The following is a 21,863-nucleotide window of genomic DNA, read 5'->3' on the forward strand; positions in this document are numbered from 1 at the left end:
GAGGATTAACAAAAAATCTGACTCAGGATTTTTGCCTTGCAAAAACCAATAAAAGCTTACTATGGAAACGGATGAAAGGGATACATTCTGCTCTCCATTACACAGCTCCCATAATCAAGGTGAATGTATGGCAAGAAGAATCATTATTTTATACTCATCTCACAGAGAAGGGAGTTTAGCCCAAAGATGAAACTGTTCTTCTTGCATTCTGGTGCATCACCAGGCATTCAGCCTTTCCTGACATCATTTACTATAGTCTCATCAGAACCTTTTTTTTTTTTTTTTTTTTTTTTTAATCTGAACTGAGTTTACAGATCTGATATCCTTGGTATCTGTCATTTGTTCCTAATGAACAACGTACGGTACACGGAGCACAAGCAGAATCTGCATGGCCAATTTAGGAGTAGATATGCTGTAAAGATGCTGGGGAATACATGTAAGACAAAGAACTCTTAAACTGATATCAATCCTGCATACACTGAGCACTAAACAAAACTAAGAAAATCATTAAACCTATTTATGGTCCACAGTTTATCAGAAATCAGATAAACTGTTTCTGAAATTAGACCAACTTCAAAATACTTTCTAAATATTAATCGAACATTTTATTTAAAAATATTTCACACATGACTTCTTTACCATCTGTGTTTGCAAAACTTCAGAAGATGAAAAATGTTGCAACATCTGGTTAAAATTATTTGAAGATACTAATGCTACACTGATCAAATTGATTCAAAAAAAAAGCATTCAGCTCTTCTTGAAAATGTATTTTTTCATAGATGAAAAGAATACCAATATATTCTTCGTGTAGACTTGTCATATGTCTACAAGAAGTGTCAAACTTTATTTTTAGCTATGGAGTTTACTTAATCCCCGAAGACTTTATCTTGCCGTTATGTTGACAAATGAACAAGGATGAAATATAAGGAATCTGAGCTTCTGTCAAAATTCACTGTGTTTCAAAAGTCACTGTTCTTGCACATCTTTTTTCTTTAAGCTATTGACTTAAAAACAGTTTTATTATCCTTCAGTTCTGTTACTGAACTCCCCAGCAGTTGTACTTGTCTCCAAGCTTTACTTTTATAGTTGAGCCAATGAGATGCAGTGGAGACATTATATGATACCAGGATGTGATGCGGTGATTTTGACAACTATCAAAAGAGCTGTGTTTTAGTTAGATTTTGTTATTTACAGTTTCTAGTTTCTCAAAATATATTCATAGTTTATTACCAGATTAGAGGAAAAATGTTACCTGCATTACTGGAACAATTAGTAGCACATGCAGTAATTATTAGAAATGGCAAAGAATACTTAGGATCACATCTCAGACTTTATTTTGTCTTTCATATTTCTATACTGAACAATGAAAAAAGACTCTACCTGCTGTATGTTTCAGTTCTTTTAACTCTTCACTAAAAAAACAGCATATATCAAGAGTTTCTAAATCAATATAATGTTTTAGGAGATTAAGTGAACTTCATGTTTTAGGTTTTTAAGAATCTTACTTTCCCAAACACTTATATTCTTGGATTAAGTTAGACAGAGATGATCCTTAGAAGCTTCCCTACAAGCTACTCAAACTAATCATTTTTAATACAACCCAAATACTGTGCATCTATGTAGACTAATGTAGGCAATCTCTGCTAGACCTCTGTAAGAAATAATTTTGGGAAGTTTACCCACACAGACTTGTAAATCTAGTGCAATGTATGTACAACATTCCTGTTCATCTCATCAACATGCACCAAATCTAGAAGTCCTTCCTCAGTTTTCAATTTATGTTAAAATAAAATCCTGTCATTTAAATTAGAGAATTGAAAAATTAAAAATGGCCGATATCTATATCCTGTTTGACTTGGCATTACTACTGTCACTGGATTGCGTCTTCAATTCCTCACTTGGATATGGGACTATTAGAAACATATCATCATGGTGAACTGAATGTTGAATATTGTCTTATGCAAGCAAGAGCTTGGATTTCGCTTCCAAGCTTTGTAAGTCTAACTGTTGGGCTCAACTCCATTGTAACTAAGGCGTCTCCAGAGGAGATTCAGCTCCTGCAAAAAGTGAACTGTATTCTGGAAAGAGAGTGATGGCAATCTCTTTCCACTGCCTGGAGAGAGACACAAAGATGATAATGCCAGTGGTGTGCAGGTGCTATGGTGAAGTACTTAAAGTTAACAAGGTGGTTTTTTTGAACGCAGGAGAAGGCGACGGATTCCTTGTCTCTAATTCCCAAATATCATTCCCCTAAAGAAGTTCTCTCTTAGGAATTTTAACATGTATGAAAAATGAAGTGTTGTTAGGATGCCTCTAAGGATCAAAAAGCTGTGCAAATACTTAAAAAACAGTGATTTCCAACATAAGCCTCCACAACAATACTTACAAAATACCACAGTAGTGCTACTAGTGCTATTGATGGTGGGTTTCCTCCTGTGTGTTGGAATAAATTATCAACAGAAATGAGATCAAAATAATTCTTCAAGATCTTGTTAGTCGTTCTATGCAAAAGCATTTTAGAGTATGACATGGAAATTGTACAGAACAGCTAGTCTGCCATATATGTTTATGAGCACTGAATCTTCTCTTTTTTTTTCCATTTAGGAAAGTGCCTTAGACATTTTTTTCTCAAACACCAGTTAACTCAGTGGAAATACTTTCTTGTTATTTTCAAGCTAACTAAAAGCTAAAGAAAACATTGTATAGAAAGCAAGGAAAGCTATAAGGTTACAGAAGGACTGTTGTTCTTCAGTTACAAAGGTATGAATATCAGGAGCTATATTTAAATCACAGGTCTTAAAAGCACATTCTTAACCATCTAGTCAAAACTGGCCCTTCCAAGAGCAAACTGGGGAACACACAAACCTTGGTCTGTGCACATGGAAACTGTGAACCCCAGGGATGCACCGGGCAGAAGAACTCTCTCTTCTATCTCCATCCTGTCAAACCACTACTTATTCCTCTTCACTCCCAAGACAATGATGAAATGAGGAAACTCTGCCACCCTAACAAAATCAACATTTTGTTGCAATTAGTACCAGAAAGCATAGTTCTGTCCAGCACCTGTCAGAGGCAGGCCTGGCTGCAATGATCCACACGTGCATGACCTCCAGGCTTGATTACTGCACCGCATCGGATCCAAGACTGAAAAATACCCCTTGTGAATAGCCTCTTGCTGCTGCGAGGAGCAGCTGCTGCTCCGCTTAGCAACACAAGTGACTCGGAGCGCGACGTCCTGGCGCGCTGCTCTCGGCACGGCCTCCCCATGGGCTGCGGAGCCCTCTTGAAGGTCATGGCCATGTCCCCCCGAACTCTCTGCAGGACTGGCCTTAGCTGCTTCAGAGGTTGCTGTCCTCTTTGCAGAGACGACCTTCTCTGACAGCTGACTTCCCCTGGAACAATGAAACTGCCAGCCCAGGGAAGAGGCTTGGAAGTGCACAAGGCCTAACTTTTACAAAACCTAAATCTCCATGAGAACATGACCACAGAGAAGAGAGAAAAATGACTAAAGCTCCTCAGCTGCAAATCTAAGGCCTTTATCTTGAGTTATAAGCAAAAAACTCTACACCTAACAAATTGCATTGCATAAACACACATTTTTTTTTTTCTTTATTGGCCTAGGAAGAACCCTGTAAGAGAAAGCAATTCTAATTTAGCAGAATGTTTAAGTATTTGCTTAACATGTGCTGGGTCCACTCAAGCCTTGAATGGACTGGGTAGCAGCCACCATAGTGTACAATCTTTGCTAGGAGTAGATGTGAAATGTAAATAAATAGTAAAATGGATAAGATCCTCTAATAGCAGGTATAAAGATGCAGTTGCATGACAGATTCACCAAGTTCACCGTCATCCAACTCTGTTAAAGACAACAGTTACACCTAGGGTTAATTCAGTCCACTGGATCTTCTATAATTTGTTTTAATGGTGTTGTGAAATTATAGCCATTAGAACTGGCTAGAGCAGAAGCGCGGTCATGCCACTGCTTTATTCAAAGCAATAAATTCCTGCTACTTTTATGCAGTATTGTGGGCCTCTCTGATTAAAAGCTCAATGAAATGTGTTCAAGCATTTACTGACATGCTTGACAGAGAGGTCTCTCCTGGGCTGAGCAGGAGCACCCAGATAAGGGGGAGCACGCAGCAACACAGCACAGCAAGCGCGGTGCTCGGTGTTACGGAGAGCTCTAATCTTGTCTGCTATCCCCCCACGCAGCAGAACAAACCACATCACTGGGCACGTGGGAACAGGATGTTCTCCACTACAGGATACAGGAGGAAAGGAAAACAACTGAGTTAATCCTAAAACATTCAGCCAGCCCTAATGTTTATAACTACTACTATTACACCGCACTTTTAGCGTCGTACAGCTTGTGATAAATGAGTCAGTAAAAGAGAAAGCGCCTTGACTGTTTACAGTGGAGAGGTGTCAGAGAAAACAAAGCAGGGAATTGCAATAAATGAAGTCATCATAAACTAGGTTGGCAGGTTTTAACTTCCTTGCGAAAGAGCTGAAGCTCAATGTGTGCTGAAAGGCTGTTTAATCTAAAATATAGGGCAAGGAGAAGACAGAGATTTGGAATGAAGAAATGACAAAAGCAGAAAGAAATCTCAAGGCTTTAAGATCCTGCTGTGTGGTGTACAGAAAAAGGAAGGCAGGAGTGGAGACAGGTGGAACTTGAAATGAGATCTATTTGGGAACCAATGGTCATATCCTAAAATAGTGACAAAAGAATAGGAAAAGATTTTTTGCAGCTACAATTTGAAACAGATGACATAGTATGCAAGAAAAGCAAGAGTGAAAAAAAAAACTAAAATCTGAGGTAATGGATTATGATAGCATGGTTCAATAACTAATTTTCAGAGCTTTAATATAAAAAGCATTGTCTCTCTCCACTGATTATTAAGGTAGTTCAGAGAACTAGTTTAAAGGTCAAAATCTGTAGCTCACCACATACAAATCATACCATTTCTATGACCAAATCACCACTTGGCCACACAACCCCCACCTTCGTTCCCTGGTCAACTATTAACCAAGCAAAATGCAAAGATCCCCAAAGATTTTCACTTCTTCCTTAGTGAAGACTTGGGTAACTTGGCACTTTACTCTTAGAAGATGTATAATCCTAAAACAGGTCTTAGTTATTCCTAATCTACTGTGGATAGTAAAACTGATACTTGTCACACCACATGAGGGGTCAAAAATGGAAGCAAAGGTCTGTTTAATTTGAAGTTAAGGGAACTGGCATACACATCCTGATTCTCCACAATCAGAGAGCCGTGTGAACTCCTTTGTTTTAGATTTACACAGGCATAATGCAAAGCAGAGGAAAGACATGCCAAAATTCTCCAGAAATGCACACAGAATCCCCACAGAAAAAGAAAAGCATACTTGCTATGTTCCTACATAGATGAAGCCAGGAGAAAGGCAAGTATAGCCCACGGCACCCACCACATGGAAACCTCCCTTCACTAGTATGCAAGCATGGAGAAACTTTGTAATACCACAAACTCACTGACTAGGACAAAAACCCAGAGCAGCTCCTTTCTTTTCCAATGTCCTCAGGGCCCTTGCAAATAATTTGGCATTTTGCTTTTCCATAAAATATATTTTTTTGGTATCTATGCAGCATCAGATACCATTTAGATACATTTGGAATGCTGCCATGCTGCCATCAGGGAGGAGCGAGAAAATAATTCTCCTTAACAATGGAAAAGAAAAGTGGTGGGACAAAGGCAGATTGAGAGCAGATTCTGTTCTCAGTTGCATCACTAATTCTCTGAATAACCAAGGAATGCATCAAAGCATTTTCAACTGCAAAAGGTCTAAAGACTGAGAATCTGCTGACCAAAATAAAACATTTTGTCATAATTTACAGTATCATAAATGGGAGTGTCACTATATTAGCATCTGCAGGTAACATTGGATTAATTTGGCCTCAAAAAACTTAATAACTTCCCATTTCCTTTTTTCCTTTGCTTCAGTTCTCTATGTAAAAAGGGGTGGGGGGTGGCAAGAAATAGGTGGAGGAGAAGAGAATTAGCATACCTATCTCCATGAGTTGCCATAAAGATCAATCCCTAATGTCTGCAATATGCAAACTCTTTTTTATTATTGCCAGTGTAGGAGGCAGTGATTTCTTTTGTGATTTGGAGAAGCGTGGTACTGTAAGAAATTACAAAAATAGCTTTTTAATGGAGGTTTTAAAGGTACTTAAAGGAGTTTAAGTGAAACTCAACAATCTTTCTATCCATTTAAAAAAGTACTTGAAGTTCCCTTTTCAAGTCATGCAAAATAACAATAAAAAGAAACCCAGATAAGATTAAACTGATCTTACTGAGTCTTTTATTAAATAAACTTTTAAAATGAATTTTAATGCAAAACTACTGAATCTTTTTGTTTTAATATCTCAATTTTTAAAGAGAAATTGTGTTCTTTGCATTTGCTCCAGTCAGCAGAACTGCAACAAATTTAAATTTTAGTTTTGGCAACAGAGTTTTCTGAAGCCAACCAATCTGAACCTTTTACTAGAGTAATTTAAGTCTAAGCTTCATAGTTCCTAAGTTTTCTCCATTTTAGAGTCAACTTTAGTGACTTTTCCTTATATACAGGACAGAGTTAGTGATTTCACTTAAATGCTATTCATCCTCACTCTGATGCAGCGTTCTGGTATTTTCTTAGTAGAGTGGATTAAGAGAAGACCTCTCACACCAAATTAAAATAAATCCGTATTGCATGCAATATCACACAATAAAATTAAATCTCCATTATATCTATACAAGCACTTGCTTAATTGCTCTTCAGAACATATACATTGAGTTATCTAGGATATTGCAGATACTGAAATTGTTCTGAGAATAGCCTTCCTTTATTTTCAGGCATACTCCAGCACAAAATAAATGGCACTCTGATACCCTGGGCATTTAAAGCATTTCTTTCTGATCAGAGTCTAAATGTATTTTCTCTATAAAGCAGCATCAGAGATGAAATACTGACAATAGGAATTTATCATTGATTTCAGAGATGATGATTTCACTCTAGGGAATGTGAAATGAAGAGAGTAGAGAGAAGACACAGTCTTTCTCGAAGGAAAATGGACACCAGATATACACCCACAGCTTCTATTTCCAGCCTCATAATAAACTTACTTAGCTGAGCACTCATCTCTCAAAATAATAGAATCTAAGACTAGCAGTAGTCTCTTCTTTCTTACTTTACCAGCTTCTAACGTGCTCTCTACTGTAGCACTGATTTTATACATTTTGTTAGTTGAGAGCACTGTGATTTATTTTTTCATAATAAAACATCCTTCCTTCCACTTTTTGCTTAGCAGAATTTCCTGTAGTTCATCCTACAAACCCTGAAGGAATTTAGAATTAGAGAAAAGCTTTACTGTGTACCACTGCCATCTGCTGCTAATCTCTCCATGTGGATACAGAAGGTCTTATTTCACAACATATTTAGTGGACTAAAAGTCTCCAGCTGAATTTGCATGGTCAAATGAATATTTCTTTATAATACTTGTCAAGCTTCCTCTTCTTATTCCACTATAGAGTTTCTCTTTACACATCCTGGAAGACCTACTGAGGTAATGACTTCAGATGCAATTCTAGCAAGAAAGATCTTTTTTAGCACTCAGTGAAACAAGTTTGTTCATACAGTCATATACAGAATGAAACAACTGCTTTAAACAGGAGTTGTCCATCTTAGACACTCCAACTTACACATTTGCCATCTGTACTCAAAGAGCTTCAGTAAGAACATGTTATTTCTAGAGCCCACTTCCGTAGCATTTCTGACACCCACTCGTTCACAGTCTCTAAGCAGCACATCATGTCAGACTGCAAAATTGCATTATGGTATTCTGAATTGAGTCTAAGTACATGTAATCATCATAAATGTTCACAACATTATCATCAAAAAGCATGTGCAGTTCTACATGAAAGAGTATGATGAAGAGGAAAAGAAAAATAAGACTCCAAATCGCAGAGATTTGTAACTGTATGGCTAACCAAAGCTGTGAAACAAATCAATTGAACAAGATTTGAGATGTAGGAAAGGATATCTTCTCCCTTCTACCTTATCTTTTGAAAAATATGGAGTCATATCTTTCACCTACAACACCTAGAGAACAGAAAAGCTCATGTCAATATTTGACATTATCCTTCATTCACGTTTGAAGTATCTCAGAACCCTAGAGTTTTCAGAACGCCTTTCAGCAGAGCCCTGGAATTAAAAGAAACTTCATGTCCAAAACAAAATGCACAGATAAGTTTAAGATAAAAAGGAAAGATGTATTAGGCCTCATTTTCATGTTCATTGCAGTCAGAAGAGAGTCACCTTAAACTTCTAAGCACACATTCTAAGCACACTTCTAAGCACGGTCCAAGTTATGAATTCTTAGGAGGAATGTTGTGTATTCCAGGGCATTCAATATAAAATCTGCAACTTCTAAACAATAAACATCTCTTTTTACTTCCCTGCACCTCCTGAGCCTCCTCCTACACTCTTCCTGGGCTCCACTTATCTCCTTCCTAATGAAGAAAATGCACAGCTTTTTCCTACACAAGTTTACTTTTGGTCTCTTTGCCTTCCTAGGAGGAAACTGCTTTCTTGCTTTGGTTATGTAGCACTCAGCTAGGCAGCTGGAGGTAAAGAAACCTGTGGTGACCCTGGTTGAGAGCTGCTGGAGCTCCACTCTAATTGTTGAAGGCTTCAGAAGAGACTATCTCCTTCTTTCACCTCTTGTCTTCTCTACCTTCCCAGAGAATCTGTGAGGGTGCTGAAAGAATCTTCACTGTGGGTATCTCACAGTGATCATTGTGGGATGCAGGGTAGTACTTCAGATGAATGAGGGGTATGCCCTAATATTGATTTCTTGAAATAGGGTGAATGCTGTTAGTTTTTCCTTCTCAAATATCTTCACATAAAACTATGTAATAACACTGTGCTTAGGGATAATGGGTATATGTTGTCTTTGATTCAAGCTAACTGGTAAGGAATAATCAAAATTTATCTCTCCCTCTGCTCCAACAACCAAGAAAAACTATTTCCATGGCCATGTGGCTGGATAAAATACATAACTACAAATCTATTTATCTACTATCTCTTCCTGCCCTTTTGGATATGTTTATGGGATTAAGTCTTGCTTTTATACAAACAACTGCAACTTCTAAACAGTGAAAATAGGTTAACTACCAGCAATAGGACTATTCGGAACATATAGTTCAAATGTGAACTCACACTATTGTAACATGAGTGAGATATAGCACAAAGGAGTAGATTTTTCTGAAAGGAAAACTGCTATTCAGCACATGTCCTTTCAGTTCCTTTCTGCTTATAGGATTCCAACAGCAGTTATTGTTTAAATATCATCATCTACATCACAAACATCTGCAAACATTAGATGGAACACTTCTGCAGAGGGCAGAGGAGATAGTAATGAGTGTGAAAAATAAATACACCCAAGGCCCACACATATCAAAAGGCTCCAGTCTCCTTTCTTTATCCCCAGGCCTCTGTCTACTTGGACTATGGCTGATGCTGGGTAGAAAAGTAGCATGTAGAAAAACATTATGCTACTCAACTAAGCACCACATCAAATATGGGCACCTGTATGGTATGTGGCTTCATGAAAGTATAAAGAGAGCTCTTGGTGATCATTTGATTAATGCTAGAGGCAAAGACACTTTCCAGAAAGAATGTAACTTAAGCTCTAATTGAAGTGTCCTCCAACAACAGCGGAAAACTCCCAAAACAGTCTCATAAAAGGCTGTCACCTCACGCAGTCTCTGCAAGCAGATTCTAATTCTATCCTTTTGGATCTGTCAATTATTCATGAAAAAAGAAAAAAAGGAAAGGAAAGGAAAGGAAAGGAAAGGAAAGGAAAGGAAAGGAAAGGAAAGGAAAGGAAAGGAAAGGAAAGGAAAGGAAAGGAAAGNAGGAAAGGAAAGGAAAGGAAAGGAAAGGAAAGGAAAGGAAAGGAAAGGAAAGGAAAGGAAAGGAAAGGAAAGGAAAGGAAAGGAAAGGAAAGGAAGAGAATTTTTGATCTTTGTAATTTAAAAAAAGAAACATTCACCTTGATGACTCAGCTTATGGATGTATGGGGGAATAACAAGTATATTAAATTCTCTGACTGGAGAAGAAATCGGAAGCTGGAAAGCTGCAAGGGAAAACAATTGTTTAGGGCTATTTGTAGAGAGATCAGATCCAAGAGGAATAACCATATTAGAGAACAGAAACATCCATGTGTACCTGCATCTTCCATAATTTGCTGCAGAAGATACCAGCTATGAAGAAAAATATTTTCATCAAAAGATGAAGAAGTGAAGATTTCATTAAGGTTGAAACAGTGAGCTTACAAGAGAATTCAGCATTAGATTCAAATTCTTCTGAGAACCAGATCTTTACAGAGAAGAAATCTGTTATTACATTACTGTATTTTATTATATTATTTTTATTATATCATTTATTATGCTTTTATTTTATTAGCTCTACCAGAAAATTATGTTAAGATGGAGAACAGGGCTGAGATCCTGGACTACTTTTCCAAAAATAATCAGAATTCTCTAGCCAGCATGAAACTGCTGGATTCCTGTGGTAAAACCATGCATTCTCCACTACACTGCCTTGGTTGGAAGCAGAAGAGTTGACAATACAAAGGCAAAGGTGGAATGATCTAATCCTGGAAGATCCATTCTGAGACTACTCTTCTGAATAGCCAGATTAAAAGTGTGTCAGAATGTCTGGAACATTAATCACATATTGATTAAAATGATAGTTGATAGATTAACTAAATTATAAGAGAAAATTATAAGAGAAGCTGAGGACTATCATCAGCTTGCTTCACAGGGTACCACACTGTGTCAGTGTTGTGAATCATCATTTAGACATGGAAAATAAGACATGGAAAATAAGAACTCAAAGTGTGTGTTCTGCTGTCTTGTATTTCAGGACACTGTTCTTCCACTGATTTGTAACACTCTGTCCTTAAGAAAAATCATCACCCAAAGACTGGAAATATGTTTGTCTGGAAAAAAAAAATGTGAGAAACAAAGCCTGCAACTGTCTGAAAGTTGAGGTGATTCCTTCTAATGTTGCCTCCTTCTACTCCTTCTAAAGTCTCATGATATTCACGGATGCCACTGCTAGCACCTAGGTAAAGATAAGCCTTCTGAGAATTCAGAGCACTAAGAATTGTCCTGATCCATCTTGAAGTAAAAATGTTTTGCAACAGATTCTGGTGGCTGTGCCAAAATATATAACCTTAAGGTTCGGAGATCATATTTCTGCAACCAAGGGTTGACCAACAAATAGCAAAATTACAATGATTCAACCTGTCCCTGAATGCTGAAATACAGAGAAAAAGGCAGTGAAGTTAAAAAGGTTATGAAGGTATTGTCTGGAGGAGGAAGAATGGATCAGTCACTACTGAGATGAAAGCACTGAACTTCCTTTGTTGTTGCTGTTCCTGTTTCCCAGAGAAGTATAAGGTAAAACAACATCCCTGCCATTTGTGTAATGAGAATGGAAATTGGCTTTTCTTGGGTAACTGAGTGAAGTTGTCCAAGGAACAGTTTGCAGTTCCTGAGGTCCTTCACCGAACAGTGAACATCACCACCAATAATGGTGGACATGTGTTCTTGTAAAGTGGATAACAGGGCAATATTCTCATAGAATCTTTTACGTTATCTCAAAGACTACTAACTGTGTGGAAAAAAAATGCAATGAAGACAAAAATGTACAGTCTTTTATTTAAGATGTTCAAGTGCCACAAGGAAAAATGGCTGGAAAAACTTCCAACAGTATCAAACTAGATTTTGCCTGTTATCCTTTTTCTCTTCTCTTTCAAATAGTCATGTTTGTTTATACTTCATTTCAAATGGATTTCAACTGACCCATTTTTTAGAAGTCTCTTTGTAATTTTCTGTTTACTGGTTAATCCAGTTGCTGGTCATCTTCTTCAGTATTAGTAGGTTTTTGGCAAACACCAAGATGGTCTGGGTACTGAATTCGTTCATACTCTTTATACTTACATTGCTCTCAACAGCTGCTGTTATCCAAGTTATTTTGCCAAGATGGGCACATATGAATTCCCTTACATTCCCATACTTGTGACCCAATGCCTGGATTCTTTAAAAGACACTCAACAGGTACTGAGAGTATCGGATGAATGAGGAAGATTCTTGTTGAATATCCCACACCCTTCTTACAGGCTCCAAATACATTTTGGGTTTTACTACAGTGCTTGCCAGTTTCAGAATTACCAAACTGACAGGCATGGACATACTGGTGGAAAAGTGATCTGTTTGGATCATGTGATCAGTGATCAGAAATGTTTGTACAAGTTCAAAAGCTTTCAAAAATAGCAGGGAAAAATTCCCATATATTTGAAAGAACTCCTATTATGATTTTTGCATGTTAGAGAAAACTGTCAGATAATTATTTCAAGACACATATGCTGATGCTTTAGAGAAACCCTAGGATAAATTTTGGGGCACAACTTTGAGGTCTCCAAATTATTACTCTTGAGCTCTGAAGTAGAGTTGACTGTAGCCTCCTTCATAAATAAATCCTGAGTCTTCCAGTGGCAGCATATGTTCTACCAAGCGTATGTTTTAAAGCCCAGAAAATGGTTACCTTCATATAATAAAGATTACTTGCTGTGGGATTGACTTGAAAGGATTCACTGTCTGAAAAACAGATGAAATAATAGGGATGAAGTAACACCTCTGGCAATGCCTGGTCAGAATTCAAATGAGAAACTAACAGGACAAATAAATAAATAAAGCCAGAAGAAGCAGATAATTATAATTTAGAGCACATGAACAGATGGATACACTTTCAATCAATGAATGAATAATAGCACTATCAAATATGATGGGACCATCAGATGAACTCATATGACATAGGCACAGTCCACCTTATATAACTAAGGATCAGCCCATGAAGAAGGACATGGAGTGAGTATATTCCTCCCCAAAACACTGAATATACAACATCAGCAAGTCTCCCATGACTGAGTGTTTGAACACCCTTACATTTCCATGAATTTACATGCAGGTTATCACAGGGAGATAAAACAACTAGCTACAGAATGGCTTTGAAATTGAATTGGCCCTTAAGAGAAGGAAAAAAGGAAAGAGAAAAAAAAAACAGAAAAACAGAAGTGTAAGTACAGCCTGCATTGTGCCTAATATTCTGAATGGACAGAAACATGTTGCCTTCAGTGGTGTTATTAGTCACATTCCTGCGGAGTCCTGGCAAGTGAGTTTAGTAACATATATCATGCTCCTTCCTTTTCATGCTTCATGGTTTAATTTCATTTCCACTACTAAAGTACAGCAGAGTTGTTAGCTATACAGTATTTCAGATGCCACAGCAAATTCAATTACAGTTTTATTTTGTCATTTGATATGCCAGTGGAACAGAAACAATAAGAAAGATTGACACTGATCATAATCTGAATTGTCATGCCAAATCTTTGGCAGAGGCATGACTTAGAAATGATGTCAGTCATTCAAGATTTCTCACTCTCCAACCTGCCTTGGAATGGGTGACAAAATGGTGAATTTTTCACTGCTTGTGTATAAAACAATATACTCTACTTTGCAGAACAACATTGCCTGGACAGGTAGATTATTCTTTCAGTCTCACACACATTTTAAACCGCTATTCTGTCCTCTACTAAAGCACGTTGCATTTTTAGCCATATTAGTATTTTATTTCCCACCTATTTGCCTTGCAGTGGTTTCATGTACCTGTCATTGTCAGCAACATGAGTTTTTATAGCATTAAGGACTTTGAACATGTCCTAACAATACATAGACATGCTGAGATAAAAACAAAGAGGCAAATCAACCTAATTTTTGCCTAGAGGCAATGAATAATTCCTCTAGGATATCATATGCCTTGGATACCAAAATGGATAGATATGCCTCAGAGAAAATGAGGATGAGAATAATGTTCTGCCTTACTAGACATACAAGAAGCACTTTAAGTTCATTTAATATCTTGTTCTCCTATTCTACAGGTATCAAGATGGCATGAAAACAGCCAAAAGTACACATCTCCAGAAACTTAAAATTCTTGCCAATGGAATATGGAAGCCATTGAAAATTGCGTAATGGAGAGACCATGCTCTACAGGTACTAGATATCTATCAGAAGATAACATCAAGCTATCAGTTTATTAAAATTTAATACATGTGCTCCATTACTTCAGCCTATGCTATATAGTATATTAAAGCTTTATATTGTAGATTTATAGGGGAAGGAAACACCAGCATTACAAGATCAAAATGAAGACCTAAGCAAGTGTACGTTTACTGCTGTTAAACATTTCTATGCAAAATTAAAGAAAATATATTCCCTGTCTGTAAGACAGGGAAGGAGAAAGCCCAAAAAGACACCAGTAAGACTTAAACAGACAAAAGTGCATGTTTTCAAAATTACAATTAAAAAAAAAGTTCTCAGAATCATGTAACTAGGTAAATAACAACAACAACTAAGAACTTCCTTATTCAGCCTGAAAGATATAAACTGTAGCCTATATCTAAAATGTATTGTAGCTATACTTTAATTATGTATTATAGTTTTTGCCTTATAGTTCTTGTTTGTTTGGGTTTTTTTTTTTGTATGTTTGTTTTCAGAAAAGAGAGGTTATGCATCAGTGGCTAGAGTACTCTGAAACGTATAATTCATGCATGCACTCGGGATATAGATCCTACCAGAAAGAAATCAGAGACATTTCTATCTATGGGGTAACTTCAACAGTTATTTTCAGGCCCAGTTGATCCTTCTGTTTTGCTTAGAGATAAAGAAAAAAAAAACAGAAAATGCCCTTTTTTTTGCTCATCTGCACAGTGTGAGCCACTGTGCTGGCCCCCTGCTCACAAGATGAAAGGCTTTTGAGAGAAAAAGAAAGAAAGAGTGAATGAAAATGAGGAAAAATGATCATACTAAGCCTTATTGCTAGAAAGAAAGCTCTGTCTTTTACTGACAAGCCACTTGAGGATGACTACAAACTGTTCTACATATTCATAGTTCCTGAGTTAGGACTTTTGTCCAAACCTCACTTGCAGGACCACCTAATACTGCCTGGCTACTTCTATAATGGCAGTGTGAAAAAATGAGGCTGTGGAAGCCAAATTGTTCTCTCAGTATCAGAAAGATAGATATATCACAAGATTACCGAATTAAATCAACAAAGAACCCCAAAATAATGGACCTCTCCTTATCTCTTAAGATCTCCCAAAAGATAAAGAAGATGTGGCTGAAAAAGCTTAATCTGAATTTCCCGTAAGGCTTTTGACAAGTTGCTCATCAAAAGCTTTATGGGAACCCAATAACCAGAGCTTTAGGTTTTTATGTTGATAAATCAACTTATGTTGATAAGTCAAAGGCAAAAAAGGAAAGTATGTAGGTTAGTTAACCAGGTCCTGTAATGAAGGGAGGTCATCAGCGCAATCTGAAAGGGATTTGTGAAGTGGATGCAGCTGTTCATCAAATTCCCAAGTAATCTAGTACAAAGGTAAGCAGTGAGATCAGAAATCTTTATAATGATTTTAAGTTATTCACAGTAATAAAGATGAGGGCTGATTGTGAAGAACTGAGGAAGGCTATTATGGGAAAAAAAATTCATTGGCTAATAATATGGCAAATGAAATTCAGTGTAGAGGAATGTAAATTGAGGCATAAGAGAAAAAGTAATTCTCGCTAAAGATATAAAATGGTGACCCCTGAGCTAACTATTATAGCCCAGAGGCAAAATCTTGAGGTTACTGTACTATAAAAACATCATCTTAGTATTCATCTTAGTATTCTATATTGTCAAAAAAAAATCAAAGTTATAAGGAAAGAAATAGAAAATCAGAGAGCATTGTTGAAAAACCCATAGTGGGCATATATCAAAACTGGAAAAAAAAAGTCCAAGGAATGGCAAATAGATACCACAGCTTGTTTATGCAAAACAACCTATTAAGCTAGAGTTCATCAATCTGAAAAAGAGATGAATTAAAGTGAATATGATACATGGATATGACAGTAAGAATATGCACAAGGATAAATTGTTTGCTGTCTCTTCAGTAAAGGCATCAAATTAAGTTAGCAGGAAACAAACAGACAAACAGAAGGTGAGTGATTCCTTATACATTGACCACTTTGCCAATGAATGCTGTGAATACTATAAAAGTACCTACAATAGAAAGGAGATTGGGCAAGTATAGAGTAGAGAATATTTCATTAAAAACAAAAACATATACAGTTTGAAAGGAAATTAGAGGAAACTCTCATATAAGATTGGTTTGTTCTTGCTGTTTTGCAGATTTAGAACCTGATTCCTGCTTTGTTTGCAAGGAAATATGTTCATTTAAGAATATCAAATACTGATGTCAACAGCATCAAGGATCACATGGACAGACCAGTTCTCTAGAACAACAATAGCAGTTGGTGTGAAAATCTCTCCAGGTGATATAAGTATCATTTATAGTATAGTGTCTGCATGTGACCTTAAGAGAGCTCAAAACAACTGAAGATTGAGAACAACAGTATTAGCAGTCTAAAAGCTAACTACGTTTGGAAAGAAGTAGGAAAGAGGGGTGTTCTACCTCAGCAGGAGGCTGTGAAGGATGAAGGAGACTGGATGTTCTCTGCCTTCTATTGCAATGCTCAATACCATCCAATCCTGAAGGCATATTCTTGATTCCATGTGAAAATCCATGTTTTACCGATGCTCAAGGCCCAAGTCTCTCACAAAAATACAGCTGCAGCAACTTGTCTGTTTTTACAGAGATGATCAGGAGTCTACCCAAAACTAACTGTCAGAAACTTTAGCCTGGAATCAGTTTCTTCCTCAACTTGCACACATCCTTCCATAGGAAGACTGTAATTGCCACTTTATAGGCTTGTCCAGGTGAAATCCAACCTTTTTTTTTTAAAAAAAAACTACCCTACTATGTCAAATCCTGTGCTTTCTGTCTCGAATCCACTCTCTATGATAACAGAATGCACATTATATGAGTGCAGAAGAGCATGTCAAAGCAGGTACAGTATATACTTCCCTGCCTGCAAAGATGAAAAATCACAGAGATAGAGTGTTTTGAACCCACTCCCTCCTTCACAGTCTTATTTAGAACAGCCAACACTTGCTACAGACTTCAGAAAGGGTAATTACTGATCCTAGAAGTTCCTAGCTGGAGGTACAAAGGAAGAAGCTTCTTCCCACACTCACTCCCTGCGCAGAGACAGTGCAGCCCCATTTCCATTATACTCTAGAAGAGTATTACTGATTTTATTGGGAACTCAGCCACAACTTGTCGTCAAACTGGCCAGTGGACTAAGAGGTGGTGATGGGGGTGGGGTTCACTTCTGCCTTTTAAATCCAAAACAAAAACAACAATCCAAAACATATATTTCCATTTAAAGTACTTTCCTGGTTTAATAAACCTTTTCTTGCTGTACTGAGAAAATATGATTTTTTACTGATTACTCATTTTGAAAATTGAATTCCATCTGTTTTGTTTTATCGTTGCTTACTTCCAAAGTTCCCAGTAGAGAATAAGATCTTAATTCCAGTATGGTTCAGATATACAAAAGGCAATATTCACTTTTTGATTTTCTGGTGGATGGGTGACTTTGCAGAACTCTCTTAAACACTGGAAAATAGAAACACTGCAGTGTCCCTCACAGCATCCTTTTGGATAAGCTCCAGAAATGGGGGTTAGATGAGTGGACAGTGAGGTGGATTAAGAACTGGCTGGAAGGCAGAGCTCAGAGTGTTGTGATCAGTGGTGCAGAGTCTAGGTGGAGGCCTGTAGGTACCAATGTCTCCCAGGGGTCACTGTCCTCAGTCCAGTCCTGTTCAATTTATTCATCAATGACCTGGATGAAGAAACAGAGTGCACTCTCAGCAAGTTTGCTGATGATAAGAAATTGGGAGGAGTAGCAGATATCCCAGTGGGCTGTGCTGCCATCCAGAGGGACCTGGACAGACTGGATAACTGGATGGTGAGAAACCTCATGAAGTTCAACAAGGACAAGTGCAGGGTCCTGCTCTTGGGGAGGAATAACCCCAGACACCAGTACAGGCTAGGGACTGACCTTCTGGAGAGCAGCTCTGCAGAGAAAGACCCGGGCATCATAATGGAGGTCAAGATGACCATGAGGCAGCAGTGTGCCCTGGTGGCCAAGAAGGCCAACGGGATCCTGGGGTGCATTAAGACGAGCGTCTCCAGCAGGTCGAGAGAGGTGATTGTCCCCCTATACACAGCCCTGGTGAGGCCACATCTGAAGTACTGTGTCCAGTTCTGGGCTCCCCAGGACAAGAGGGATGTGGAGCTGCTGGAGAGAGTCCAGGGCAGGGCTACCAGGATGATCAGGGGCCTGGAACATCTGCCCTATGAGCAAAGGCTGAGAGAGCTGGGTCTGTTCAGCCTGGAGAAGAGGAGGCTGAGGGGGGACCTGATCAGTGTGTATAAATACCTCAAGGGAGGCAGTGAGGAGGAGGGGGCCAGCCTCTTTTCAGTGGTGGCCAGTGATAGGACAAGAGGAAAGTTCCACAGGAACTTAAGAAAAGTTAACAGTGGCAACACTTTTTCAAGGAGAAAAAGAAAAAAAAAAAGAAAAGAAAAAGGTATGTTTCCTAATGCAGTGTGAGTAATACTACTGGAGCCCAAAGTATGATGGACATGACTCCTCTGAATTCAGTTTAGCTCATCAATCACTTTTCTTTATATATTTGTTTAAAATGGTGGAAAACCATAAAAAAAGATGTGAAGTTAATAATATTAAGAAGTAGCAATGAATTTTACTATTAATTTTCTAGAAATCCACATTAATTGATAAGTCAAGGCACCAATTCTACAAAGTCTGTACTGTAAGCTTGTTTGAACAGATGATTTGCTATGTGTTGAATTTTCATGGCCACCATTTCAGAGAATGTAATTTGTCTCAGAGGAGCCACTGACACATACTGCACTATATGCTGACAAAAGCCTTGATGCTTTTTATTTTCCTTGCCTGTTGTATAGTCAGTTTCAAATAAGAAATGCATGAAGCATAAATTGAGAGAAACTCAAATGACTCTTCTAAGATTATTCCAATAGACTTAGAGACTTCAGTCTTCTAACCTTATAGTCATTTCTACTTCAAACTATTCCTATAATATTTTATCCTAACACATATCACAATCCTGAAATTCCTCCCCTGAGGAGGAGGAGGAGGAATTGTTTCTTTGCTTTCACTGAGATTGCTGCAGTCACTAGCTAAATTTTACAAACCCTGAGATTTTTTTTCCATTCTTTGGAATATGATATTGGATAAACATTCACTCTTATGTAATGCTCTCTGCATTAATGAACCCTTCCAAACTAATGTTGTTTATTTTGCATTAATAAACTGAGGTGTCAATGAATCATTAGAAAAAAAAAGATTAATTTAAAACAACTCTGTAATCTTAAACATCATAGACCTGTTCTTTCTCCAATTCAAATTAATGTCTTACTAATTTCAGCTATTTATGTCACAATTGTAACAGTTAAAATTTTTACCTACATTAATCATAAAAATCTAATCTTACTAAAAAAAAAAAAAAAGAAATAAAAATGCATTCACTTTTCATTACTTCATGTTTAAAAAAATACCTTTCCTGAACATTCAAAACATATTTGCATGTACTTGTCACAGTTAGCTGTCATTTTCTGTGTTTCTTTGTCTACAATCTTTGGCTTGCCAGTTTTTCAGAAGAGTACCTTTGTAAAGACAGTAATTCAAGTGAAAAGAAGCTTCATGAAAACACTGAATCTTTTGTTAGAGTTTATTCTTCTAAAACCTAAATTAGAGACATACGATCTAATGGTTTCACTTCAAATAGAGTATTCACATTCTGGCATATAACTGGCTCTCTCTTTTTCATTTCCATCCTTCTTGATCACATCATTTAGATAATTTTTCTTCTTTTCTCCTTTTCTCCTTTTCACTAGACATGTTTCACTTGAGACATTACTCTGTCTCATTCTACGTCAAGTCTTTACATTAGTTTCATAACAAAGAAAGGACACAGCCCTGTCCTCACAGAAGTCAATGAAAAGTTTGCACTCACAGTAGAATGAACAGAGTTGTATTTTGATTCATCTTAACTGAAATTCTCTTGGACTTCCAACTAGTTAAATACCCTGCCATTAAGCCTTTGTTAATTCTCTGCTTACCTGGATTGAAATACTGGTGTTAGTTCAAGACACCCAGGCTTCTCCCTCCACTTCTCCCAACCCCTCTCTCCATTGAAACCAACAAACATATCTTTTTGCTTTTCTTTTAAAATGCAATAATATCATATTTCTTACCATCCATGCTGTGACAAAATCTCCCATCCAGGTCCCCACTGCAGCTACCTTCATAAAATTTTCATTCCTGATGCCCATGAAGTCTGTTATTATGTATGCGCTGTGGAAACAAGAATGCAGCCTGTAAGCTATACACATTTGCTTGATTCAGTTATTGAAAATTTGCTTTAGCAACAAAATTTATGATTAACTACGAAAATCTTCCCATTTCTTCCTCGCTAGAGACTTAATCTGCTAGATCTGAGTGTTGACATAGTATTGAACCAGGATGAAACACTTCCAAATAGAAATGGAAATGTGAATTTGATTTTACAACTCATGTCCACTTCGAAGAGGCTAAATAAAAGACAGAAAAGGCTTTAGAATTAGATCTAGAAATACAAACTATTTTACATGTTTTAATTTTCCCTTAATAAAAATGGAATTTTCAATTTCAAATTTTTTTTTGAATTGGTGACTTTTCAAAATCTTTATGAAGAAAAATGAATATCTTTAAATTCTCTTTATAAACATAATTGATCCACTTGACTTTTTACTCCACCACTTACGCACCCACATGTTTTTAACATAACAATATAGGCAAGCTTTGCAGAATTTTAGTGAGAAGCTGCTGTTTCTTGGTTTATGCATCATAATGTCATATGTGTTTTTTATTTAAATCCAAGGACAACATCTCCACTATGCTTAAATAGCATATAGGTAGGATTTAAAACATCATGCAGTAAATTCACCTGTATTCAGAAGTTCAGTATGATGCTATAAGGACAATTTAGGAGCTAAATTTACTTGTTCTATATTAACATTTTCTTGAGAAAAGGCATAACTTCATTTCCTTTGCTAAAGGTTTTTTATAGTTTTAGGAAGACATCCGCCTCCTCAAGAGTTAACACACTGAATAATGGTATCACTTGTACTTTAATTTCTCAACTGCAATCAAGGCATAGATTTCACAGCCTGTAAATACAGCCTATATAAGGTTATGTATATTTAAGGATGTATACAACCATCCAGTTGCATGTAACAACCTTCTTGAAGAATATGTTAACAACATATTATCCATTAATTAAGTTTTACTATTATTATGTACTCAATGTTAGCATGTCTAGGAGCTACTGGACCAGTGTGATTTGATCCCACTGCCTTCAGCAGTCCTACTAAAACCTAAAGATATGGGACCTTGCTGGCACAAATCCCCGCATCGTACTATATCACTGCCTAGAAGCAATTTCATATAATCTGGAGCAGAAAGTATCGATGTCAATGAATAGTTTCACAACAGAGTATAAAACTGCATATGCTAATTGCTCTTTTGGTCATATGCAGTGCTGATGTTTTAGCTAGTATGACACTAACAAAAACAACATTTATTTTTTAATCATTTAAATAACAGATAAATGCTGGCTTAGATTTTCTGTTGGACTTAACAGCATTTTTAAAGATATTTTTAATTATGTTACATGTAGTTCATGAGATCACCAATTTTGATCTCTGTTTTTTTTGAGTGGTAGAAGTGGATTTAAGAACACAA

At 37.0% G+C, this 21,863-nt stretch overlaps 1 protein-coding gene across 2 annotated transcripts in view; it reads right to left on the bottom strand.

Annotated features, from left to right (window-relative positions):
* Positions 1–21,863, bottom strand: part of TMEM117 (transmembrane protein 117) — a 191,816-nt gene that overhangs the window by 89,278 nt on the left and 80,675 nt on the right. For both annotated transcript variants that reach the window (XM_026050284.1, XM_026050283.1), the window contains one exon: positions 20,336–20,435. In XM_026050284.1, the coding sequence (XP_025906069.1) occupies positions 20,336–20,435 (100 nt within the window). The remainder of the gene's footprint in view (positions 1–20,335; positions 20,436–21,863) is intronic.

This window comes from Nothoprocta perdicaria, unplaced genomic scaffold, assembly GCF_003342845.1.
Source record: "Nothoprocta perdicaria isolate Ctin4 unplaced genomic scaffold, notPer1 scaffold_67, whole genome shotgun sequence".
Lineage (NCBI taxonomy): Eukaryota > Metazoa > Chordata > Aves > Tinamiformes > Tinamidae > Nothoprocta > Nothoprocta perdicaria.